This window comes from Gasterosteus aculeatus, chromosome 3 (assembly GCF_964276395.1).
Source record: "Gasterosteus aculeatus chromosome 3, fGasAcu3.hap1.1, whole genome shotgun sequence".
Lineage (NCBI taxonomy): Eukaryota > Metazoa > Chordata > Actinopteri > Perciformes > Gasterosteidae > Gasterosteus > Gasterosteus aculeatus.
The window spans coordinates 17,913,906-17,940,420 of record NC_135690.1 but is presented as its reverse complement, the minus strand read 5'-3'; the positions used below and the strand labels follow the sequence as shown (position 1 = coordinate 17,940,420).

The window sequence follows — 26,515 nt, the reverse complement described above, 5'->3', positions numbered from 1 at the left end:
TATTTAAAACAACATGTTTTTCTCAATAATGTTTTTGTAGAAAAGTAACACAGAATCTTAAACCTTTAAAGGCTTTATGGAGGATTACGGTCGACATACAGTTCTTATCGCGTGTGCTCGAGGGGTCACAAAAGAACACGTTTGCTCTGTTAAACACATCAAATAATAAAAAAGAAATCTCGTTCTTTCAGATGGGAACTTATGTGCAATCAATGGAGTCGCCTACAGAAACGGCTACGACGCCGAGTCCAGCGACGCCCTCGGGTGGCCAGAGGTCACCTCCGACGGCGAGCCGGACGCCGGCGACGAGGAGCTGCCCGACAGCGAGAGGGACGACCAAAGTGGAGACGTGATGAGCGGCGCGTCGTCGCCGCGCAGTCCGCAGTACCGAGACGCCGGGGAGGCCGAGTGGGAGCCGCCGCGTCTGTCCCGCTGCAGCCCCCCCGCCGCCACGGAAGACCCGTCGGGCGGGAGCGGCCGCGTGAAGGCGGAGCCCCGCTCGGAGGCGGGCGGCCCGGCGGGCCTCCTTCGGGCCGAGGCGCTGCTGAGGTACAGGCCGCTGGCCGCGGAGGAGGACGGCGAGGGCGAGGCGCAGGCGGAGAGGCCCCCCCAGCCGGACGGATGGGGCCTGGGCCTCCACGAAAGAGGGCTGGAAATGGGCCGAGGGAGGGTGAACTTCAGCCTGTTGGAGCAGGCCATCGCCCTGCAGACGGAGCAGAGGCAGGTTCTGCACCACGCCTACAGGGAGATGGACCGGTTCCTCATGGAGCAGATGACCAGCGAGAGGAGGCACCACAGGATGATGGACATGGACGGCAGACTGAGCTTCCACGGAGGCAAAGGTAATGGCGCGGACGCGGAGACGGGAGCGATCGCCTCCCCTGCTGGAAGAACCAGACGGACCGCTGGTGATTTGGATGATTTGGTGCTCAGAAAAACACCTTAAAAGGAATAAAAGAGGCAAATGAAAGAGAGCGGGAATCAAAAGGGAGGAAATCCTCTTAAGTACTAAAACATTTTGGCAACAAGTGAAGTAATAAATAGACTAAAATAAAGAAGAATACAATTTTCCGATTGGAATTGCGACTACTCAGAATATTGGATTTTGATAGGAATCAAGTGGATATTTAACCATGAGCATAAGTCTTAAATCCTCCTAAAGTACCGCTCATGTTTCCCTCTGATTCTTAAAATCACTGCAGCTAAATGTGTAATCCCAGATGTAATCTTTCGATGGATGGGAATTAAGAAGTGAATGTTGAACTGCAGTCGTAACTGAAATGGCAGATTAATAGATGCGTTTTGTGTGTAAAAAAGAGTTCTTTGCATGATATTTCAATCTGTTGACATATGGACGATGTGTACCAAGAACACACTTTAAGACGGGAGTGATTCGGCGCACAGCGGCTGTGTTATTTCCTCTCATTGTGAACTCTTTTGTCCTCAGATTCCCCCCGAACAGATAAAAAGGACATAAAGTGTCCAACTCCTGGCTGCGACGGCACCGGTCACGTGACCGGCCTTTACCCGCATCACCGCAGTCTGTCCGGGTGTCCTCACAAAGTCAGAGTTCCCCCAGAGAGTACGTGATGATCTATTTAGTCAGTGAAAGGCCTGCTTATACATTCAGTTCCATTCAAAAGATGTAAATGAAACTTTTAAAACAAAACTAAGAATTCTTCTCCCTTAATGTGCTGTAATGTGTGAATACTGAGTTCTTTTTTCCTGCCCGTCGCATTGCCGATTGTCAAGTCATTTCAATGTAACTCAACAAACATTCAACATTAAACAGTAATGTTACAAAAGGAACAGAAAAAGTAATTAACTTTTTTCAAAAAAAGCGCGTGCTCTTAAACCGGAGGCAGTATTTGCAAATCAAAGGGCTCCACGACGCAGCATTGAAAAATAAATAGACAACTCCAACTAACTAATTGGAGAACACGTAGAGAAGAGAAGTTTCTGAGGATACACAGCGGGCCTTTAGCGCCGCGTTCGTTTTGAAGAATATAATCGGCCGCCTTGTTGCGCGCTAAGCTATTTACATTTGAGGCACATTACAGCGTTCCCCACAAAGCCTTTTGTTGTTTCCCCCCCTTCTGTTTCTGTAGCATCTTCACTCTATAGGCTCTAATGCGCCGACCATTTACCAACCGCCGCGTGCTTGTGTTTGCCGTGGTTATAATCTCCCAGCTTGATTATGTCTTCCACGCAGAAGGTCTTATCTCCCGTCTCTGTCCCCCTGTCCCCCCCCCCTCAGTCCTGGCCATGCATGAGAACGTCCTCAAGTGCCCCACGCCCGGCTGCACGGGAAGAGGTCACGTCAACAGCAACCGTAGCACCCACCGGAGGTACGTCCGCGGCGGAGAGCCATTAGAGACCCCTGCATCCTGTTCACGGGCGAGTATCAGGCTAATGTGTTTGATTTGCCCCCCCCCCCCCACACACAGTCTCTCGGGCTGCCCCATCGCCGCCGCCGTGAAAGTCTCCAAACCTCAGGAGGAGAGCCCGAAGTGCAGACAAACGCCTGACTGCTCGCCCAGGTACACGGCGCCCTGCCGCGTGGTGTTCAGTGACCAAAGTCCAGACCTCCAGCGGACTGAAGTCGTGAAAAACGGAACGAAGGTTTTGCAAAAAAAAAAAAAAAAAAGTGCTAAACACAATTATTGTTGAGGCGCTTGCGGGGGATTTTTTTCATCCACTGATCCCAGCAGAACGTCTATTTTGAGCGATGGTTGCCGGTGCTGTGAGTTCCCCTCTATTAGAGATGAACAAAGAGCAGAACTCTTTGTTCCCTGTGGATGCATCATGGGCCGCGTGCCCACGCCTACTATATTAATTAGTCTGGCAACCTGGCTGTGGATCTACAACACACATCGGATCCCAGACTATGTACAAACGCGCTGGCAGCCCCGAATGCTTCAAAACAACTTCTTTACTCAACTGCTAATACGAGCTTATTGAGCACTTGTGATTTCACAATAAAATGAAGCCCCCCTCCCCGCCCCCCCCTCTCTCTCAATTTGCCTCCTGGTAGAGCCATCGGCTTGATGAAGAAGTTTGAGATGAACCAGTTGAACTACCGGCTCTCTCATCCGGTAGCAGCCCTGAAAACGAGCCTGGCGAAGGACATGGACAAGTACAGCCGGATCCGCTTCGACTACGCCAGCTTCGACGCACAGGTCTTCGGCAAACAGCCTCTGATGGGCGCCAGCCAGGACCAGGAAATGCCACATTTCCCCGATTGTGAGTGAAGAAAGAGCTGTTTCCGTCACATATTTGTCCCCGTTTCCGATCGACCTGCAGCGTGACCTTCCTGCGGCGCAACCATAATACAGGCTAATTATTTGTCTCGCAGCGCCCCAGCGGTACCACGCCTTCCTCGGCGCTCCAGGTGGCGGCTTGCCCGCCTCGGGTCAGCGCAGCCCGCCGAGTCAATTCAGGAAAGAAGACGGCCTCCAGGCCGCCGCGGCGACGGCCGCCATCCTCAACCTCTCCACTCGCTACCGGAAGAACATGGAGGCGGTCGCCGGCAGGCCCTTGGCAACCTCCACAAAGGTAAATCAAATCAGCCTGCTTGGAAAGGTGTTTAATGTGGTCATTTTAAAGGAAAAAGGCGGGCGGGCATCAAAAGGCCGGACTTGGCGCGGCGAGCTCGGCGCTCCGGTGGCAGAAGCACAAGGAGTTTGTCTCTCAAATAAAGCTTTAATGTACACAGTGAATACTTCAAACGGGGGAAAACAATCAGCCGTCTTTACCAATTACGTCTATTTGTCCATTTTTATAATAAAACGTGTGGTACTGTATTCGGTTTTGACATCAGCTGGCGTGTGAAAGCCCTGAACTGTCGTCTGAAGCGGCCTCTCGCCCGCTGCAGATGGCGCAGGATATTCCGCTTAGCGGCGTGATCCAGGAGAAGGCCGCGTGTCTGCAGCAGATAGCATTCAAAAGCAGTTTTTTTTTCACAGGGATTAAGCCGACCAGCCAAAGGAGTCGACGTCTGAGAAGTTAAAACTCCTCTTGGAAGTGTCCAAAATCTCTTCTGCTGTCGCTAAATCTCCCAGCGAGCCGTCGTGTTCGCCTTCTTCCAAACGGGGTGATTAATATCGAACGCATTCTGCGGGTTACACGTACGCGCGCGCCGCGCCGCGGATGATTCAAGGTTTCCACACCTACACGAGCACAGATTCTGCTCTCCCAGCTTGTTGAGCCGAGAACGTGGCCCGGTACCAGGTAGCGGCCCACTGCATGAATAAAACAGCGTTGGCAAGTTAATCATCTGTTCTCATTTGCAGCTTAGTTGTCTTGGAGAGACGCGCAAAATAAAGAACAGCTTTCGAGTCGGAGGGAAAAAAAGAAAAGAGGGGCCCCTATTTAGAGCGTTATTATGTCGGATAACTTATCTGCATATGTGTGTTACTGAGATACATCGCGCACAAAGACAAGCCTCTAAAGTGTGAATACAAGCTGCTTTTTTAACTTGTATAAAAATGCAACACGCTTAAATAAATGAAAGAAAATAAATGAATCCAGAGTTTACATTTTTAGTTGAGAAGTGCATTAAAATCGTAATAAATCAGGAAACACATGCGCGTGTTATTTTGATGATGTGCACACGTCGTCAACCGGACGGATGATTTAGGTGGACAGCCACGTCCAGCGTTCATGCAAATCAGCGCCCTTCATTAATTTGAAAAGCTCCCCTTTGTTGCAAAGTAAAATAAATAATGACGTATAGGGTTTAATGGAACACGTGCGTTGAATAATTGGTTTTGTTTATGGAAACGGATGTCGACATTTAACGAGGTAAAAACTTTTAATGCCACAGAAACGGCCATAAGTCATCATGCTCCTGCGTTTCAGCACAAAAACGACAAACACATCTGTCAGCGGGGAAACTTATGCCACATTAAGCTTTTTTAATTTTTGCTGTAATAATGATGACCTAAAACCAACAACCCCCCCGTTCTACCCCCCCAGCTGCCATCATGGTTGTGTGTCCTAGAAAACAGATGACACAGCTGTCACCGGAAAAAAAAACTACACACCAGTGATTTTTTTTTTTTTTGTGTTCAGCAGAATTAACGCTGGCTTAGTTCGGTACTTTGTCTGGTGTGAGACCCCTGGAAGTATTATTTAAACGCGTTTCTTTGTCTCAAGTCACTTTCACGTGTTTAAATGCCCACCACATCTCCGCCGCCGTACTAATGAGACGCCGCGCCGTTTTATTTACGCTCCCTTTTAGTGGAATTAGCGAAAAAGGTTCTATTTTCACGCCCCGATTCGCTTGTTCCCCCGTCGCTCCGTCCGCGAGGCGGCCTTCGTTTATCCCCGTGCGACATGTGGTTTTGCCCCTCCAGGACGTGCCCATAGAGGTGGACGAAAACGGCACCTTGGACCTGAGCATGAAGAAGAGCAAAGACAGCGGCAAAGGCCCCCTGGACGACTCGCTGTCCCTCGCCGAGGCCGCCAAGGGAGGCGGCGTGCTCGTCGGCCCCGCCTTCTACCAGCCGCTGTGTGAGAGGGACGGCTGGGACGGCCCGCTCCCGCTCCACTTCAACAAGGCTCACGTGTCACCGGACGCGGAGGTACAAACAGACGCTCGACACAACCGACGACCCAAAAGTGCTTTGGATTTTACAGGAATTTACTGTATTTTCACCATTTACTTTATAAACATTTTTTTACTCAAATTTTGAAAATAGTAAAATGAATACACCTTAAAGTTGTGTACGTGTAGCAGATAAAAACCCAACCAGGTTAATCACTTCCCCAAAACAATGACATTTTATAATCTCTTCCGTCAGATTGTTGAAAATATAAATCGTGTTTAACATTTAAACTCCGGTACCTGAAGGAATCTTTCTTTATTCCACTTTTTCTTTTTCTTCACCTTTGGCCGTCGTTATGAAAAGAAATAAGCACACGTGACCTGGTTTTAGAAATCATCCCAACATCTGGTGACTGCACAGTCTTGTCTGTGGAGAAAAGGGAACTCCAGACGTCACGGCCGCGCCTCCTAAACACCGCGTGGATTAAGACGGCCTTTAAATGGGTGTATGGTTTACTGGAGTGTAAGCATCCTTAAGCATGATCGCTCCCATGCCCCCCCCCCCGGGCTTGTGTTCTAAGAGTATTACGCACTGCTTTTCATTAATTATTCACTTTTAGGTCATCAGGTCACTTTTAACATCTCACACAATAAAGGCCGTGTTTTGGGTTTTGTTTTTTCCCTTCCTGCCCGGCCAGGAGGATTACGATCACATGTCTGTTCTGGAGGACCAACACTACCAAGTAGACGGCAGCGTGATGAGCCCCAAAGCCAAGCTGCTGCTGCGGGACGCGAAGAAAGAGCTTCTGAGGTGCGTCGCGTGAACAGAATGAAAGCCGGGCCGCTCGGCCGACGCGCGCGTAACGCCGGCTCCCCCTCTTAGCTGGCAGATGGTCAGCATTAACCACGCGCCGTAACGTCGCCCCCGAGCGGGCCGCTTTGATGCGAGCGAGCGCCCGAGCCGCGCGTCATCGTGACCGGTGTTTTCCGCAGGTTTCATGGCGGAGCGGAAGTGTGTCTGTTTGAAAGTGAGTTCCCTCGCTGCGTGGCGCCTCCTGTAGTTAGAGTGCATGCCCGGCCGGCTCCCAAAAGCAAGAGCAGAGAGACAGTAGGACCCTCTAGTGTCTGCGGCACATCGCCCCCCCCCCCTCTCAGTGACGAGCTAATTCCTCCACTAAACTTCCACGCTGTACTAACTGTTTAATGCCCGCGAGAAAAGAAGACAGGTTCTCAGCGTAGGAGGAAGTTTCAGTTGGAGCCAAATAATGTGTGTGTTTTAACGCTTTGTGTCCTCCTGCAGCTGTCCCACCCCGGGCTGTGACGGCAGCGGCCACGTGACGGGCAATTATGCATCACATCGGAGGTACCCCAAATAATCACGTCCTCGTCAGCAGCAGACATAGAGACAATGGAAGCAGGGCTCATTGTTTAATTATGGCGGCGCGAGCGCCTGCAGAGTCAGACGCCGGATCAGGTGTCACTTCTTTAAAAACACGCCGACGTGAGAGAAGCAGGAGGTGGAATTGTGTTTTTGTATGGGAGTTGCTTTGAGACGTTGCATTAAGATGATTTAATTCAGCCGTGATCAAAGAGTGACTGTTAGCTCTTTATCCTCTGCAGTGTGTCTGGGTGTCCCCTGGCTGACAAAACACTCAAATCGCTGATGGCAGCCAACTCTCAGGAACTAAAGTACGTGTGTTTGGAAAACTGTTATTGTGACTAAAGGCTTTTGCACGTTAAACCAGGCAGATTTTTTTTGGTGGAGGAGGGAGGGGGGGGTCAGCTCGGGTCAATGCTTTCCTTTTCCTTTACTTTTCCCCTGCTACTTCCACACTAAGCGTAATTTAGAGCGATACTTTGCTGCGCGCCGCTCGCAGTCTCTCGCTGTAAAAAAGCACCTGGTCTCTGTGTCCCTCGACCTGCAGGTGCCCAACACCTGGTTGTGATGGATCGGGACACGTGACTGGGAACTACGCTTCGCACAGAAGGTAGCCGAGAAAAGCCGCCGTCCACCGAGCATGAAACACATTTGTCAGATGCATGACATTCAGGCAGATGGCGAAAGTCTCACTTTGTGCCGCAAAACGTGCTGCACTTTCTCAAAGTCTTGTTTTGATAGATGTTTTTGGCTGCCTACTTCTCCAGCGTTTAGACATTTATTTGTGTAGATTTGCAGATTTGCAGAACCTCGTAGCGGCCTGCAGCTACTTAGCTTTTATTTTTTTGAACTCCAATAGATTTCCCATGTTAACCCATGCTGTCGCCGATCATTTTTAGCTTGTCAGGATGTCCACGTGCCAGAAAGGGAGGTTTGAAGCTCACACCAGACAAGGATGACAAAGATGAGCAAGAGCTTAAGTAAGAGTTTTTTTTTCCCCTCATCCCATGCTGTCATTTTTTCTTTTTTTTTTGTTTCAAAAAAAGAAATAAATCAAAACATTTGGTAAATGCGTCATGCCTTTGCGCCCGGGGCATTATACCTGCAGGCCATTAAGTTAAACAAAGAAAATAATACTTCTCTTGTCGAAACATTAGTGAATTATTTTCTGAGGATTAACAGCGTGTTTTTGTGGGATTTTTTTCAGGGTTTTGTATTTTTCCCATTTTCTGAATAGACTATCTGGCTTATTACTCTGCACTGAGTGCTTTCTTCATAATTATAGTATATTAAGAAAACTGCCTGCTCTGATGGCATTGCACTCGTTTGCAGCTTAATCATTGTCTGTGAAAGTGTTATTGGAAAAAAAAAAAATAATGTAATTGATTTGCAGTTTAAATCCAAAGTCAGATATATGAGCCTTTGTTTACTTATACATCTGGACACTGATTTTTTTTTCTTTTTAATTACTAATGCAAGGGCATGAGCTTAGGAATTAGACTGGAATAGATCTCATACACATTAAGAGAGAAAGGGAGAGAAAGGGGGAGGGTTGCAAATGTCCCTAGATTATTGTAAACAGCGGGCCATATGGCACGCCTCCATTGTCCTGCTGCTGCCTACCTGTAGTAGATGTAAGTAATGGCGCCCGTGTTGTTTTGTCCTCTAAGTGCTGTCGAGTGACGAAATGCTGAAACGGGCTTTTTGCGGCAGCACTCTAAAGCATGCGTGCCATTTGTATCATCTCAGGTGACCTTTCACCTTTATCAATAAGGGAAAGGGTTCGCCACCTCCAAATTACATTCTTTCGCATGAGGGGATACATGACAATTATCTGTAATTCATGTCACTCCATTACTGACCTGCAGGAAAAAAAAAAAAAAAAAAAAAAACAGGCCTGGAAATGCAACTGACAAACTCTTAATGATATTCAGCGTGACTCTTGCTTTTGTTTTCGAGTGCAAACATCAGCAACCTCGGAGCGCACGCGCTGCACGCGGCGTCCGTTCCAACTCAAGTTTCACTGGATTAGTAACTTTAAGCTAATGCGATTATTTTGTTTTTTGCCGACTTGGTTTTTAATCAGCATTTGACTGGATTAATCAACTTAATGGTTAACAAATCTTCCGGTCTAGTTGTCGAAACAGTGATTTTCATTTTTTTTTTTTCTCTGACGACGTGGTTGTTTGTTTGACGAGCAGCAAAGTGCCTTCGCTTCCTCCGCCGCGTAGGAGACGTTGTTGAATGCGGGTCGGTCGGCGGCGTTTACGACATGCACGGGTTTCTCTGCTCAGGTGTCCAGTGATGGGATGTGACGGACAGGGCCACACATCAGGAAAATACACCTCCCACCGCAGCGCCGGCAGCTGTCCACTGGCTGCCAAGAGGCAGAAGGAGTCGTCCGTCAGCGGGCTGCCCTTTGCCTGGAAGGCCAATAAGCAGGAGCTGCCCCACTGCCCCCTGCCTGGCTGCAACGGCCTCGGACATGCCAATAACGTGTTTGCCACTCACAGAAGGTGAGGTCGCCCCGCCTCCGTTTTCACGCCGCTCGTTGCAACGATCTCTGTTGATGCTTGAAGTTTCTGTGACATCGTGCCGACTAAAAAGAAACGAAACGCTGTCCCTTTGTGACCCGCCGGACCACAGCCTGTCGGGTTGCCCGCTGAACGCACAGAGCATCAAGAAGAAGCACTCGGAGGAGGAGATGATGACCATCAAGCTGAAAACCAGCAGCGGTGAGCCCGTGTGACGTGTGGTATCTGGGGGTCGTGAAGTCACGCACGCCTCCCGGCGCCGGTAATGTCCACGTTTGCCCCTTTTGAGCGGGATTCACTAGACGATTTGCTCCCGCCCAGGTGTCGAAAACAAAGAAGACATTCAACATTTGGATCATGAAATCCAGGAGCTGAATGAATCCAACATGAAAATAGAAGCAGATATGATGCAACTTCAAACGCAGGTAAATATCTCCTCTGACGAGTCCGTTTCCCGATGGGCCTCTTTGCTCGCTGCCATTTGAAGAATTACTTATTATCTTTTTCGCCGTTTCGTTTTTGTACCCGAAAGCAGATCTCGTCTATGGAATGCAACCTGCGGACGATCGAGGAGGAGAACAGGATGATCGAGCAGCACAACGACGGCCTTCTCAAGGAGCTCGCACGCCTTAGCCAAGCTCTCATCAACAGCCTGACGGACATCCAGCTGCCTCAGATGGTACAGTGAGCCGCTCGCCACCTCTCACCCGTCCTGGAGGAAAGAAATCGTTTTTCTCTGCTGCGCCGCTTTCACTGATACTCAAACACGTGTTGTTGTTTCTGTCCACAGGGACCCATCAGTGAGCAGAATTTTGAAGCCTATGTGAACACGTTAACCGATATGTACAACAACTCGGAGCACGAATACTCTCCGGAGTGCAAGGCCCTCTTGGATAACATCAAGCAGGCTATTAAGGGCATCCACGTTTGAGCGAGCGAGGGGCTTCTTTGACTCGGGGTAATGGCACTAGATGGCTCTGTTTGACCGGGGAGGGGAGGCTCGGCTGCATGTATAAGACGAGGCTCCTGGTAAACGCGCTGCACTGAGAAGAACGACCAGCCAGATTTGTAATGCTTTTACCGTTTCTGCGTTCACTTGATATGTTTATCTTGGTGAGATTTTTACCCCTCTTGCACTTAATTATTTTGTATGGTTTGCTTGATTTTAATCTGTATCTCTTCATGTCATTCTTATATTATCACTATTTATTATTATTATTATTATTATATTTGTTCATCAGTGTATTTATTTCCTTGATTTTATTTATTCCTTGAATTGTAAATGCTTAATAATTAAGGAATATGTTTGACTTTCTGCACATTGTAAATTTACATAGAAGCACATTCCAATTTCATGGCATACTTTCGCCATCTAGTGTTGAAAAACTTATATTATTATTATTATTATTATTATTAAAGCATAAGTTGGATCTCCCTTCAAAGTAAAAAACTACCAAAACGACTAAGAATCAATATTTTTAAGCATTGCTTTTGCTTTCTTTATTGGAAACTGAATGTATGGTGAGACAAAGTGAACACTGAGATAAAAAAAAATGCAATGCAACAGTACTGTACCTTTTCCTTCTTAACCCAATAACAGCTGAATGCAACCAGGAAGTGACACTGAGCTAAAGCGCAACATCATTCGGTGACCTGAATGTCCACATTCTGCTTTGCATAGAAGGAGTGCGACACAAATCAAAAATCCACTTTGTCGAGATGTCTTTTTTAAAATATAGATATTAAACTGCCTTCTGTGCACACACTTTGAAGTGTGCATATAGTATGTGCCTAAATGTATATGAATCCATAAAAGTATACGAGTACTATGTTTTGTGGTAGGACAGTATTATGTGGATGGTGTCTAATTTATTATACAGTACAATTATTTTCATAGGAGGAAACGTTCCTGATGACTGTTTAAATGCCGTTGTCTCAGTAGCCGTAATCTCAGAGGCCGGTTTTGAAATATCACAACTGAGATTGAAGTCTGGTGTTTATTTGACCTTTTGCTAGCATGGTGAGAGGGGAAAAAATAAAGAGCGAATAGAAATATCAGCAACATCCATTCCCGTTTTATCTTAAACTGCTTACAAGCCTTAAGATCCCAACCAGTCGTACAGTTTGAGTATAATTGTAACGCTTGGGGCAGATTTGAATAGTAGATATTTCAAAAACCGAGCTGTCCACCACCACAACTAGCATTTTGATTTCAATCATTTAAAGCAAAACGAAAAAGAAAAGAAAAAAAGAAACGACAACATAGACAAATGGTAGTTGTTGGCATCAATTGCACTTTTGTATCTAATTATTTTGTATTTTTAGTTCAACGTACAGCCGTTAACTAACAAAAGAGGGAAACGTGACACGTTGTCACATCACTGTTCCGGTGCGAGTCTCATGAAGTTAAATGAAAACGACACAGTAATTCAGTTGAGCAATACATTTTTCATTTTTGCAAAAATAAGTCAAAGACATGTAGCCAAGGACAATTCCAAGAGAAAAAGACGGAACAGCAAAACAGCCAAATTACAGAAAATGTGACCCTGTTTTTATCCAAAAACTCAATGATTTAAAGAATTTTGAAAAAGATGGAATCAAACTCTTTAAACCTAGCAATCCTTTATTTATTTAATATATTTAATTCCTATACCACACATTGTTTGCTCAGGAAGTTTTGTGAATAATAATAATTTTTCCCCGTTAGTATTTGATGTTTTGTAATGTGAAATGCTTTTTTTTGTGGAACGATATTAGTATGAATTATGAAATTGTATTGTATTTTCTTTTAAATTAAATTAAACGGTAATGCTTTTTTTCAGTTGAAGTAGTTTGTAAATTGAAAACTTCCTATTACTTTTACTATTTCATAATAAACAGATATGCGCTGTGTTGTACAGTTTGTGTATGGTAGAAATAAACTTTTCAAATGGTTGTGTGGTTCCTCAAAGCTTTCCAAGTCCAAAGTAATGTCTGACATTCTCTTGTGCATCGGCGCCACCGTGTGGTCGATACGCGGTACTACAGCGACAGGGAGCGGTCGATGGGAAAGATGCAAACAACTGCTTCAAAGTGAAGGATTAAGATGCTGATCATGTATCCGTGACAGGTCATCCATCCGTCTCACCTTCACCTGATCACCCCACACCGTCCGAAAAATACCCGAATAAATCAAAGCATGCACTACGTCTCCAGTTTGTCCAGATTAAGGCTGCAACCAACGATTATTTTCCCAATGAATTAGGTTATTTAAATAGGACGTGTTCTCATTACTTATTTTAGTCCAAAGCACAAATAAATATTTAGTTTACTATCAAATACCACAAGAAAAGTAGTTAATATTAACATTTCCAAGCGGATGTAATCAGTGATCAGCATCGTTGCATTTCTAACTAAGATACTTACATTTAAGGGGAAACGAGTTACTTCTTCCATGTAAAGTGACACGTAGTGAAACAGACTCAACATATGAAAAACACCCTGAAGCACAAACTCGTAGATATTGATAGAGGGTATCAGTGTAGCTCCGGTGATAAATGTAAATCAACAAATAACAAACTGTTTAAACTTGGCGTGCCTGAAAAGTGAACCAATGAAAAGAAACGATGACAATGAAATTACCAGCAGAGTAGCTCAGTCACTTTGAGTATATCTCCAAGTATAATCATGAATGTAATCCGGTAAAGACTGGCAAAACAAACAAGCGTGTGTGTGTGTGTGTGTGTGTGTGTGTGTGTGTGTGTGTGAGAATAGGCTTTTGTGATTGTAACATTATAGACTGTTAAATTTAATGCAGGTCTCAAAACCAACTGCTTGTGGAGGCGGCAAAGGAGGAAGAGTCGAGTAGAAATGGCTTCCTACTGTGCATCAGTGTGGAAAAACTAACGAAAAAACTTCTAGAGCCATTAGTTTAAGCCAAAAATTAAGATTATATTGTGTCATTTATGGATGACGATTGATTTGATTTAAGAAAGATGTAAAGTCTTTACATTCCAGCCTGGCTCTCTAGAACAAGCAAAAATATTTCTGTGTGCTATTGATGAAAACTCCATGTACAAGCACGATTTGAAAACTATTGACATGCAATTATTGCTCTCAAAATAAAACAAACTTTCTTTGCACATATGTACATCAGAAAAGTTTGTTTTTGTGGTAGTTTGCCCACAGAACTCTTTGATGAGTTTCTAGGTTACCATTAAAAAAGGTTTTGAAAAAAAGAATTTAATATGTTGTGTCAAAAACTATCATGGGAAAAAAGTAAAATAATATTATGTCAAAAAAGTGTTTGGGAAAAAAATAGGTTGAAAAATGTTTTGGAAAAAGAAAGTCTAAATATATTTATCTAAATTATAAATCGTCATGGGAAAAATATTATGAATGTCAAATGATATTTTAAAAAAGAAAATATGTTAACTTTTTAAAAAGTCTGTAAGTGTTGAAAACTATTATATACTATACAAATATGCTAAGTTGAAACTATCATGGAAACAAAGTAAAAAAATATTATGTCAAAGAATGTTTAGAAAAAAAATCGAAATATGTCAATAGGTCAAGACGGAAAAAATTGAAAAATATTACTTTAAATAAGTTTTAAAAAGTAATGAATTTATTGTTTCTCATGGAAGTCCATGTGAAAAAAGTTTGGAAAGTAAAGTAAAAACAACAGGTTGAAAAATGTTTTGAAAAAAAAATATTCGAAAGAAGTAAAAAAATGTTAGGTAGACAAAATATTTAGAAAAAAAATGACTAAATATATTTTGATGTAAAATGTGATGGATATTATGTCAAAAATATATTGTAAAAAAGTTAAAAAAAATATTAGGTTGAATCTTTCATGGAAAAAAAAGTCAAAAAATATACTGTCAAAAAAAAGAAAAGAAATATATTAAGTTGAAAAAATTTGGGGAAAAAAGTCAAAATATTTTATGTCAATATTGTCATGGAAAAAAATGTTATTTCAAAAAAGTATTTGGAAAACATGATGTCGACAATAAACATATGTAAAAAATGTATATAGAAATGGTGTTGAGTTTGAGCAGAACAGCAAACTCATAACTATATGAATATTTGTATGTATATCATATTTGCTTTATTGCTCTAACTCAACATCACCACAATCTTGAGTCGTGCCCCAGGAGACCCGGCTCCCTGTAATGTACACACAGTGTGTGGTGTGAGCAGACTGTGGGAGCGTCAGTGCAGATATCGAGAAAAGCTCCATGGCGACACACTCTGACCTCAGCCAACCCTGTTAGTCAACAATGTCTGTCTGCATTTGTCTCAGCGACAAAACTAGGGTGATGGTTTTGTGATTTTTAAAGTGATATACTTGAAAGCCTTGGCTGTGAGGAAACTGAGGTCAGGTCCTCATACTGTAATGACTTGAGTAGATGATTACAATATAGCATTACACAAGTTACACACAATCTCATATCTATCTGTGTACTATAGTTTTGGATTAAAAAATACATATATCAAATAAATAAAACACATAATTACAAAAAAATTCTCTCTACCAGCATTGAATCTCTGTTTATGTAACAAAGGGCATGAATAAAATGTCTCTCCTGATGTTGCACTTGATCCTGGTCCTGGTTTCATGTCCAACATACTTATTGTAACGCTGGAAACGTTACACTTGGAGAAGCTGATGTTGATTCGTCTTTCCGGTCATATGAGCAGGTCCAGTGTTCAGAGACTTTGGAACTTGAATGAACCCAGATTTAAAACAGTCTGCAACATCGTTGTCATGCAGTCTGCTCAACAGATACTTCTCTTGAGAGAACAACCGCTCTTCACTGCAACCCCTCAAAAGAGGATCATATTCCTTAAGATGAAATAGAGTTAAATACAAACACTCCACTGTGAATGCGGATGCATTTTTGTTTAGCTTTGCAGAATATTTTGTGCTCTAAAAACTGGTTTGGAGAGACTTTACTCCTACTATTCTGTACAAAATAAAATAGCTAATAACTACCTTTGTTTAAAAAAATATATATATGGGCAGACGTTGAGACTGCAGCAGGTTTTAAACGGGGTGATGCTAATTTTCCGTTCAACATATATACATATATCTGTTCACGTTTTAAAGCCATCTATGATACGAGGTGAAGCGTGGTCCTTACACTTATGTTTATTCCCAGAAGACCAGAAAGGGCTCAAATCAGCTGCAAGCTAAATTTAAACATTTCCTTGAGGGATCTGTGAGGTTCTGAGGTGGACAAAACTTTCCCGGATCTCTCAGAAGATCACGAAGAGGTTTGTCGTCGCTACATATTATTCCTGACCTGTATTTCTTTGCGTGTTTTTTGCGTGTTTTAGTCAAACCTTACCTACTGATGGAAAGATCTGGTGTATACGATTCGTTTGTTGCAGCAGCACCAGGACAGCGAGATGGATTTCAAAATAAAATGTAACAAAATGAAAAAATAACTTCACAAGAGCACTTGAAGACCATCACGATGTTGTGTAACTAGACGCAGAAAAGAAAAACAGCATAAACTGCACAACGTATGGCCAGATGTTTCTGTGATAGATGCACTTTTCTCCGTTGTGCGTTAGGCAACAAAACACATACAAATGTACAGCTGCAATTGAAAGAGACATTGACAGTCTAAAGAAGACCACTGTACGCCGGATTGATTGATTGGCTGATTGATTAATCAAAGTTGCTATTTCCTCTGCACTAAAAGCTTTGTGACTTGACCCAAATAAAGAGCTGTGTGTGCGGACGGACCGCAGTGAGAGCAACAGCGCCCCCCCCCCCCCGGCAGCGTGCAGAGCACGTGACCCGTGTTTACATCCTCGCCTCGCCGTTAACGACTTACTCAACCGGAGTGACCGCCAGTTAACGTCAGCGCGCCGCATCCCGGCGGGTGTCCTCTTCCTCAAAACAAGCACAAATAAAACGGAGCCTGAAAGTCAGCGGCCGGCGGAGCGTCCGGGTAATGCGACGCGGCCTTGTGAGTATTTCTACTTGAGTTGTGTTATTTATCATGCAACTAACTGCCGTGTGTGTTGTCTGTGTGTGTGTGTTGTGTGTCTGTGTCGGCCGTCCCGTTTGTACCGCTAACAGCATGATATCCGTGTAGGCTCCATTATTGTGTGTGTGTGTGTGTGTGTGTGTGTGTGTGGCCCGGATAAACACCCGAGCTTACCTAACCCGCTTTGTCTCCGTCGCGGTGATGGCGCACTCGGGCCCGCGGCAGCTACGCGTTAGCAGAGGCTCCATCGCGCCGTGAACTCGACACCATCTTGGCTGAAACACTTTAAACTCGCGTCTCCACCAAAACGGTCGTTTTTTTGTGTGCGTGTCGTTTTTTGTTGTTGTTGTTGTTTTTTTACGTTGAGACTTCTCGGCCTCGGACTCGTCTTTGCGCTTCTTTTTTTGCGGTCGGACCGCGCAGGGACGCCGCGTTGAACGAAGCGGTTCGGCTGGTCGACGCTTAAAGATCGAGGTTAATCCTCAGTGAGACGCAGCGCGTTTATGGTCGACAAGTGGGTGCAAGAAATCACACCCGGTGCTTTAGTGTGTGTGTGTGTGTGTGTGTGTGTGTGTGTGTCCGCCGGACTCTGCTTTGTCACATTTGTGTTTTTTTTTTTTTTTTTGGACACGTTTGTTTGGGGAAAAAAACCCAGTCGTGGTCAATAACGCTCGAGAGCGATGTTGTTGTTTTGCTCCGTCGTCACACGCAGTGCGAAGAAAGTGTCCCGGCAGCTGATTGGCCGACGGGCCGCCGGCTGCGTGGCAACGGCAGCACGTGACCAGGCAGCGCGCTGATTGGCTGCATCGGCTGTCAGTCGTGGGGGACGTCGAAGCAGCTGGAGGGGCAGAAAATACTTAATACGTGTCTCCGAGTTCCGAGTTTCAATACCAGAAACGACTACAACGGCTCCATAAACGGACTACAAAAGTGTTAACTAGTGATTTAGGTCAGTATTGATTCATATCCCCACTAGTTCCTCGTTCGGTCTTTAAACTGTATGAAAACATTTGACGCCAATCCTAATTTAATAAATTACACCGACATATTTATATTTTGGCCCATCAACTGTAGAAAACCTACAGACTTTCTATTAATTGTCAAATAGCGCCATCTTTATAAAAGCTTTTATTTTTATGAAATGATTTCTCCACATTTAATTTACGGCCGATTTCTCTAATTGATTTAAAATTAAATATATGACTTCTGCACATTCACATTCATTCCCTACTAGTATCTCAACACTAGATGGCGCTCATTCAGTGACTTACAATTAAGCATCTGGACCTCTGAAATCTTCATAAAGCCTTTAAAAAAGAAAAAACATGACTTGAAAGATTAATAATACTTATTCTTGCCACTGAAATGATACAGATATAGTCTTAAGCGGCCACAACAGACGTCTCTACCGTCGCGTCCTGCAGATGTTTGTGGCCAAATAACTGAGTTCGGTGGTTAAAGTTGCATAAATAAAGACGGAGGCGACTACACACATTCACAGTCCGTCGGATGGCACCGTCAGGTCCCTACTGCTCGCCTGGAGAGTCCGAGGAACAGCCGTGCTGTTAACTGACCCACTGCTTCTCAGTCTTTCATGGCAGTTTGTAATATTCCAGTGTGAGAAGTGTACTAAAGGAAGGGGTCACTATGACGGGGGACTCATTACACTCTGGGACGTCTTGTGCCGTCGTGGAAATGAAGGTCTTTATCTGACGCCAACTAACATTGCCCAAAACGTTACGACCGGAAAGGAAGACGCACTCTTGAAATGGCTCCAATTGTTCCCTTTTTTTATGTCAGAAAGTCGAGTGATGCTCCCTTTTGGTAGAAGTGGGGGGGGTCAAGATTTCTATTTAATATTTAAACAAACTCAACAGTGAATTTCTGCCCTTTTTAGTCTCTATAGTCAGACATTACGTGTAAATCGTTCGGCAGGTTATTAAAATTCAAAAGGATGAGACTTCTGAGGACTATTATTAGCAAACATCAGCGTATTCAGATTTCGGGGTAAATAATGTATAATGGGACATTTCCTGGGCGAGTCATCAGGTGACCAGCATCTTTATGATTTACCTTCTGCGCGCCGAGGACGGAGGATTTAATGGGATGTGGGTCATTAGTTTTCCAGGTCAGGAAATGAAGTATTTGACCCGTTGGTGGCGCTAGAATTAGCGCAGCGTCCTCCAAAAGGTATCATGCATCACACGAGTGATGCTGTGCATCACAACACAGCGTGCAGGTGTTTTCCTTCTCGCTCAGCGGGGAGAGAAACAACACGCTCCTCTGCACTGAGAAACACTCCGCCTGCAATAACCGATTCCATTCGGGGGCCTTTTGTAGCGAAACAAATGAGCACTTTGAAATTTGCATTTGTAAAGCACATTTGTTCACAGGTTGTATTAATAATACGTTTGACATTGCGGATAAATCTGTCGGGGGAATTTTCCACAGAGACGTACATCGTAATTTGCAGATGGTGATATTCTTTGCTTCAGTGAGTATGCGACAAAGTGCAGTTCTGAAACGTGGAAACAACTTCACAGCTACGTTGTAGCGTCAAATTCGGCCCTCGTCACTCGACCTCCAATGCAAACGCGGGACATTTAATTCACGTGGGATTTATTTCCCACTAACGACATTAATGCCACTGTGGCCTTCTGCCCGAGACGCCGTTTTCTGGCGTTGTGGGAGGACCCGCGTCTGTCGTCCTGCAGGGGTTCGGTGACTCGTTCGCTGGTTTCGCGGCAGCCGGTTCGCGACGCGACGCAGCGTCTTTTCGGGTTCGACCCGGAAAGCATCACCGGTGGTTTCCTGTTTGATGCTTTTGTGGACGGAACGAGCTTCACCGTGGCAACAAAGGTCGTCGCGCAGCTGCTTCTTCATGAGTGTCCTCTAATCGGAGCGGGCGAAGGATGACTCCTGTTTCAAGACTGCGGTTGTTATCAGTGAGACTCTACAGCGGCGCTTAAAAGCAATTTGCCTGCACGATACCTCCCCTGACACATTTCCTGGATTTTCTTTCAAATGCGAGCCACTCAGAAGGAGAGTGCGTTACAGAGAGGGCCGAGGGGTATTCAGAAGAAGAAAAAAAGAATACACAGCTGTGCAATTGGTTGCTGAACGAGTCCGTGATGATTTCTCCCAGCGAGAAAGAGCCAATGTAGAATGACCTTAGCAGGCCTCTCACTGCAAAGTCACCCCTGAATTTATCCCCATTGGCCGAGTCAGACGTGGAGATGCTGAGGAGGCAGAGCGGGAATGTCCACCTCCACACGTCATCAACGCGTCTGTAGAATGTTTAAGCATGTGCTGGTAGCGTCCTCTTCATCTCTACGCTGTCGTACTTCACAGTATTAAGTTATTAAATAGCCGGTTGCTCGTAAGTAACTTCCAGATCAAGCGGAGATCAGTTTGCATTGAACCGTGGAAGTGAAGCAGCAAATTCCTGGCATTCAAATAATCAATTAAACTAATCATTTGGCCTTTAAATAATAATAATAATAATAAAACATCATTACACTGTCCATGCAGCACGACTAACAGCTGTGTGTCTGCTGGAAAATCACAGGTTACGAAGGACGTTAATGAGGCTTTGTTCCACGAAGCCCTGCGAGCCAGCAGAGCAAGAATATTATATAATGTGTTATATTGAACGAGAGTAAACAACTTGTATACGGAAAGTGTGTCTGGAGGTAATCTCAGCAGTTAATGATGTGAAAATAGTCATTTGAAGGTTCACGTTATAAAGCCACAAATTACATTTTCCAACTAAAATACCTTGTTCTTGTATTATTGGATTGTTTTCAAATGGCAAACTTTTGCCGGATCTATTTAATGTTCAAATAGATGCAGCTTTTATACACAGTATAATTGTCTTTTCAGAGTGAATTCATTTGGATGACCACTGATTTATGTAAAGTTCCTTCATTCTTCGGTCTCGTCTCTTTCAGTTGTTCGTTTCTCCGCAGAAAAACAACCGCTATCGTGAGATGAGATCTTACGTCTGCACAGGCGCCGTATCCCCGCGCGGCGTGTCGCTCTGACGCGTTTACGTAATCTCTCCTCAGGTCACTTGCCGCCTTGACATGACCGCAGTCTGAACCGGCGCCCGAGGAGTCACGTTCAGGTCAGCCGCTCGCGCCCCAATGCCGCTCTGAGGAGGAACCGCTCGACCCCCGGAGTCCCGCTTTGGCCCTTCGTGTGTGTGTCTCTCTCCTCTCTTCGCCATGGGGGGAGCCGTGAGCGCCGGGGAGGACAACGACGACCTCATTGACAATCTGAAGGAGGCGCAGTACATCCGGACGGAGAAGGTCGAGCAGGCGTTTCGGGCCATAGACCGCGGCGACTACTACCTGAACGGCTACCGGGACAGCGCCTACAAAGACTTGGCGTGGAAGCACGGCAACATCCACCTGTCGGCTCCGTGCATCTACTCCGAGGTGATGGAGGCCCTCAAACTGCAGCCTGGGCTTTCTTTCCTCAATCTGGGCAGCGGGACTGGCTACCTCAGCACAATGGTTGGCCTCATCATAGGTAAGCAGCGTGGAACGTGCAAATCAGTTATCGTTTTTATTCTTGGGTATTATAAAGGTGCCATCTGCGAATCATCGCGGTGAACTGAATGTGTTTAATTCACGAAATGTTGTTGCAGCTCTATATGAATTCACAGTAATTTGTAGGTAATTCTGTGTTTTTCATTCATTTAAAGACAAAGTTGTTCCTGTTTTTTTGTTTTTTTCCCAGGGCCCTTCGGTGTGAACCACGGAGTGGAGCTCCACAAGGACGTGGTCGAATACGCCCGAGAGAAACTGGATGATTTCATAAAGAGTAGCGACAGCTTCGATAAGTAAGCACATCTCATCTTGGCAAACGTGCCAAATTATGTATTTTTCCTTTTTGCTAGTTCGCAAAAGCTTTGAACATTTGAGTTGCCATCACACGTCTTTATGCCGCGTCCCGGGTTTCGTTGTGCTTTGCTCCGCCACTTTCTGCAAAAAGGCAAGATTGAAAAAGACAAAAACAAACACGAAACAGTAGCTCAGCTCGGCCTAGCTTAGCATAAATGGTGGAAACAAGAGGAAGCAGTTCTAACGGGATCTCACTACTCATGCTCACCCATGATGATTATTATTACTATTACTATTGTTGATTTGAACAAAATCCGTGTGGGGCGGTGAGACCTGTCACTTCTGCTCCTGGAAACGAATCACATTTTAAACCGTCGTTCTCGCCGTCTAATCTGCATGATTTTGTCGCAGCTCCCAAATGTGACGATCCGAAGAGAAATTTTGTTTTATGTATTGGATCCACGACTTGTCATTCCTTTTGCACAGGTTTGAGTTCTGCGAACCCGTCTTTGTGGTGGGAAATTGCCTTGAAATCTCAACGGACAGTCATCAGTACGACCGCATCTACTGCGGCGCCGGCGTGCAGAAGGACCACGAAAATTACATGAAAGTGCTGCTCAAAATTGGAGGCATTCTGGTGATGCCCATAGAAGACCAGGTAAGTGCTACCAGCCTCCTGCGCGACACGCGAAGCAACACAAAGCGATTGGCATTCAGAAAGCTAGCGCACGAGGGAAAGCAGGTAAAACAGCTTTGACCCACAAGAGCGCTTATGCAACTTTCACATGCATTATTGAGGCGCGACGGCCCCTGGTTTGCGCTCGCAGCGGGCTGTATAAATACATGTTTTATTTAAAAAGTGGCTGTGAGCGTGGACGGACTGTGGGGCGTATACACGGGTGTGTTTTGGGAAGACGCAAAGATCACGACAGAAGGATTTTGGACACAGCTGGACTAAGATTAGAGATTTAATGTCGGCGGCTGTTTAAGACTTGAGTTTAGAGAAGACAACGTACTCACACGAAATGAATGAGATGTGATGCTGTGTTTTTAAATAATGTACCAGGTCTTGATAAGGACAAAAACAGGCTTATGAATCACGACGGGGACAATAATCAGCATATTGTGATAAAATCTTTGTACGATCTCGGCTGCAGGAAAGCACCACAAACCCACATCCGCTCGCACCACGTGCACTCTGATGCAAATCGTTTAAAAAAAATCTTTAATCTGCACCAAGCGTCGGCTCTCCCACCTCCTGTAAAAGAACAAACACCCCCCCTCCCCCGAGTGAAGCATGTGAGGAGCTGAGATTCAGTAGACAGTACTTATGTAACCAAGCATCAAGACATTTTATTCCCCCACTCGATATTATATAATGGACGGCATCACTTAGAGGTGATTTCCAACCTACTCTCTATTAATGTTAATGGTGGTGGGGGCCTCTCACAGGCATATGGTCGGGGATTACTGTCAAACCTCGGGTCAGTTATGACCCTTAATGAGCTTCATTGGCCAAGTATGTCTACGCATACATTTTCCCACTACGAGGTATTTCTTTGCAGAACATCTCTAGAACTAGACGACTCCCGGCACAACGCATCCGTTTGTTCCAGCAGCATTTATCTTTGCTTTCAGTGTTTAGGTTCGTCTGCCAACCACGATGAACACGTGCCATTTGGAATAAGATCACTAGATGTGTAAATGTTGTTTCTGCCGAGGAGCAAACAGACTATTTCCTTGGAATCTCCTCTATTCAGGTGGCAAAAAAAAAGTAATTTTTGAAGAAACTGTGCTTCTTGCTCCCTAGTGTCACGGGAACATTTCATATTTTATAAGTGTCAAGTTCAGGTTTTGCCTCTTTATGAAGCTGACCCAGATAACCAGGACTGGCCAGTGCACATGGGACAGCAAAAACATCCTGGCGGTGTCCTTTGCCCCCTTGGCCCAGCAGAGCGTAGCTGATGGAGAGAAGCCCGACGCTGTCCAGCTGCGTAAGTTCCTCACAAAAGCAAACTCCTTGTGTTTTTTTTATGATGCCCAACTGGTCTTGAAGTGTGACGCAGCCAATGTTTCAAAGTGCGACAGTGCATTTGAAAGTGATGTGACGAGACGATTCCGACAGCTCTCCCCGCAGCTGCTCCGCTCGGCCGGTGGAATCATTTTCCCTGACGCGCCGAGGCGCCGTTTGTCGTCGCTCTCTCTCTCTCTCTCTCTCTCTCTCGACGGGCCTCTGGCGTGGAACGGCCGGCGCGGCTCCACGCACCGTTCTCGGTTGTCGACTGTCCTCTGCGTTTTTGTCCCCAGCGCCGGTGACCGTCCGCGGCCTTCAGGATCTGTCCCGGATCTCCATCCGGCGCACGCTGAGGAGCCTGTCCAAAGAGGAGGCCCAGGGGAAGGACGTCGCGCAGCGGCTTCCCCAGAAGCGCAAGCGCAGGCGCTGCCGCCGCCGCCGCATCAACACCTACGTGTTCGTGGGCAATCAGCTGATCCCCCAAATGGTGGAGAGCGAGGAGGAGGAGCACGCCGAGGAGGAGCACAAGGAAGCGGAGGAGGAGGAAGAAAGGGACCTTGGCGACATTGAACTCCTCAAGCAAGTGAACATGTTGAGGGACCAAATAATGTCTCTGCCGCTGCCCGAGTCACTGAAAGCATATCTGCTGTATTACAGAGAGAAATGACTGATGTCCGCGGCGCCGGCGGGGACGCTGTCTCCTCCACCTTTTCAGTACAAATGTAGCTTTATTTCCATTAAGTCGTAATGGCAAAACGATGCTGAAAGAGACGTGTTGGATAATAATGTTCTCATCGTCAAGAATTGTATGAATTTGTATATCGAGAAAGAAAAATAATGTAAAAAGTAAACTAAGTGGACCGAAACCCATTTAGAGATTCAGATTTTATCACAATGTCGGGATTTCTGCAGAAATATGCAGATTAAAAATTGTATATGAACAAAGTCCTCATTATATTTGTCAGAAAACGATTATGTTACGATGAAGACTTTCATCGCAGCTTTTATAGAAGCTTTAACTCACCGTCGCGTACCGGTGATTTATTCATCACCAGAGGAAGCGGAAGCACACGGCACCGAAAGTCACACGAGGCCACGTCCTCCTTTTTCCAACACCTTTCATAACCTTAAACTTGTGTCGTTGCTGTTGACGGGTTGTCTTCGGTCCACGTGTTTTGTACCTTCCTGTTACAAGAGCTCATCGGAAGACTTTATTGACTCACCGTCTTTTCTACACGGCACCTTTTTGATGTAAAGTTTTTTTTTTTTTTTCTGTCGGGTGTCTTTGTGTTTCCTCACTTTGCATATGAATCGCTGACGCCCTACTTGATACGAAGCAGCGTGTCAGGCCCCTCTCGTCTCCACGGTTACCCTCATCGCTGATGCAAATCGTATAATTAATCATATCCGAGGTGTTGAATAACGATAGAAGTGACAGGTGTTTTTTAGCTTTGCTTTAGAAATGGACTTTGGGGGGGTGATGGTCAATAATGCATGAATTTACTGTAAATGTGTAGCGTGTTCTTTACTTTTACGTCACATCTAATTGGTCACTGGAGGTGATGTCCCAGGTGATCAAGACTGGAAACAATTTGATAGAAGAAATTATATATATATATATATATATAATATATATATATATATATATCTATATAAACAGGAAATCAAGTAGATGGCCTTGAGACAAATCTCATTTCTGAAAAGTAATTTTGTTATTATTTAGATTTTGTATCCTGGACTGTAGAAGTGTCCCACGGAGCACCTTAGTCTGCCGTCCTCCACTGAAGACAGAACATCCTTGGTCGTGCGGACTGGACTTGTGATGTGAAGCCTGTTTTTTTTCACGGGACAATTTGCTTGCCGGTGGCTTCTGAGTGCCAACGGGCCCCCGTGGCTTACCGGGACTCGGTAAATGTACCCAGACGAAGGTGCGTTTCCACAAAAACATTCCACGAGGAACAAAGGAAAGATAACCGCGCGTCACTGACTCTTCTTCTTCTTCACGCTCACAGACTGGCAGATTTTGTTCGTCTTACTTTGAATGCGTCGTGTAGTATTCCAAAAGCTGAGTTGAATGTTGTTGCTATGAATTCTATTCAATATAAAAGTGATATATGTACTGTTATCATAGGGTTCTGCATACGGTTTAATTTGGTTTGTTGTTGCGCCTTTTTGCTGTACTGCACGTCGACACTGGGAACTCTGTACATCAAAAACCCCAAACACTGCTGTCTGTTGACTAGAGAAGATCTATTAGTGCTCACGATATTCATTTTGTTCTGGTTGTAATGAAAAATATTTAGTTTGAAAGCAGGAGTGATGACTCTATTAGCGGTGTGTGAAGAGGTCATCGTCTCTTTCCATTCATGAGAGAGCTTTGCAAGTGAGCAATAATGGAATCATTTCCCATCTTATAATTACCAACAACATCACAGTCCCGCTTGATTTGCTTAGTATCCATTAAAAGCCCTCATGACCAATTAGGGGCTCGGGACGGTTTAACCTGCCGGCACCTGGAACGTAATTGTCATTCAGACGGCACGTTGAGGACTGAAAGCAGGCGACCTCCCACCTCGACTCTCGGGCCCTGCACCAAAGTCAACGGGACTAGTTTCACCTGGACCACATTAGACCGTCACCGATTCTGTGCTTTTCTATCGAGTTGTCAAAGAGCCGCCGACGTCGCGCCGCTGTTCACCAGACGCAGGTGGGCGTCTCTCGTTTTTGAAAACGTGTCGGGTTTTTTTGCGTGAATGTTCGGCACAAGAATAAAAAGGTCACCATCACGTTCTGCTTCTTCTGGTCTTTGTAACTGCTCTTGTTTCGCGTCGCGTTTGTACGATTAAACTCTTCCTTCTTGCAGCGAGTGAGTGAGGTCATCAAGGGGACAACGAGTTCATTACGAGCAGGTATGAAGTGACAAGCGAACCCTTTAAAGGTTCCTGATAACCTTTGTCATAGTTAAAAGAATACATATCCACAGTTACTTCATACTTTATATTGGACCACATTTAAGTGCACTTAAATGTTTTGCAGGAAACTAAATTGTATTTTACTACACTTCATTTTACTATAATTATGGACTATATCTTTAAATGTAATAAGTTCCACTGACATACACATTTGAATATTTATAGTTATGAATAAATTTAAATTATATTTCAAGTATTTTAATATGAAATGGACCTAATTATTTAATGGCAGTTAAATG

The 26,515-nt window shown here is 44.9% G+C and overlaps 2 protein-coding genes across 9 annotated transcripts in view; both read left to right on the top strand.

Annotated features, from left to right (window-relative positions):
* Positions 1–12,394, top strand: part of st18 (ST18 C2H2C-type zinc finger transcription factor) — a 37,129-nt gene extending 24,735 nt beyond the window's left edge. For 3 of the 7 annotated variants that reach the window (XM_078099925.1, XM_078099931.1, XM_078099930.1), the window contains 17 exons: positions 192–842; positions 1,448–1,582; positions 2,258–2,348; positions 2,448–2,540; positions 3,035–3,243; positions 3,356–3,555; positions 5,358–5,585; positions 6,247–6,359; positions 6,849–6,911; positions 7,169–7,237; positions 7,474–7,536; positions 7,826–7,906; positions 9,221–9,442; positions 9,573–9,661; positions 9,782–9,885; positions 9,993–10,139; positions 10,251–12,394. In XM_078099925.1, the coding sequence (XP_077956051.1) occupies positions 192–842; positions 1,448–1,582; positions 2,258–2,348; positions 2,448–2,540; positions 3,035–3,243; positions 3,356–3,555; positions 5,358–5,585; positions 6,247–6,359; positions 6,849–6,911; positions 7,169–7,237; positions 7,474–7,536; positions 7,826–7,906; positions 9,221–9,442; positions 9,573–9,661; positions 9,782–9,885; positions 9,993–10,139; positions 10,251–10,391 (2,699 nt within the window). In that variant the 3' untranslated portion in view covers positions 10,392–12,394. The remainder of the gene's footprint in view (positions 1–191; positions 843–1,447; positions 1,583–2,257; positions 2,349–2,447; positions 2,541–3,034; positions 3,244–3,355; positions 3,556–5,357; positions 5,586–6,246; positions 6,360–6,848; positions 6,912–7,168; positions 7,238–7,473; positions 7,537–7,825; positions 7,907–9,220; positions 9,443–9,572; positions 9,662–9,781; positions 9,886–9,992; positions 10,140–10,250) is intronic. The other 4 variants (XM_078099926.1, XM_078099932.1, XM_078099929.1 and 1 more) reach the window with 3 other exon arrangements.
* A 3,798-nt stretch (positions 12,395–16,192) lies between these two features.
* On the top strand, positions 16,193–26,090 carry pcmtd1 (protein-L-isoaspartate (D-aspartate) O-methyltransferase domain containing 1). Of its 2 annotated transcripts, none has more exons than XM_040172193.2 (6): positions 16,193–16,422; positions 20,511–20,976; positions 21,187–21,289; positions 21,777–21,948; positions 23,161–23,284; positions 23,598–26,090. In XM_040172193.2, exons 2-6 carry the CDS (start codon positions 20,670–20,672, stop codon positions 23,969–23,971), a joined length of 1,080 nt encoding a protein of 359 aa, XP_040028127.2. In that variant the 5' UTR covers positions 16,193–16,422; positions 20,511–20,669; the 3' UTR covers positions 23,972–26,090. The 2 variants fall into 2 exon arrangements, with proteins under 2 accessions (XP_040028127.2, XP_040028128.2); XM_040172194.2 differs by lacking the exon at positions 16,193–16,422 and adding an exon at positions 16,630–17,392.
* The last annotated feature ends 425 nt before the right edge of the window (positions 26,091–26,515 follow it).

Bases quoted from the DNA above. Each gene is read 5' to 3' on its own strand.
- pcmtd1 (XM_040172193.2), top strand. From the start codon at position 20,670: ATGGGGGGAGCCGTGAGCGCCGGGGAGGACAACGACGACCTCATTGAC. The intron at 20,977-21,186 runs GTAAGCAGCGTG...TTTTTTTCCCAG, and splicing joins AATGGTTGGCCTCATCATAG to GGCCCTTCGGTGTGAACCAC. The intron at 21,949-23,160 runs GTAAGTGCTACC...CTCTTTATGAAG, and splicing joins TGATGCCCATAGAAGACCAG to CTGACCCAGATAACCAGGAC.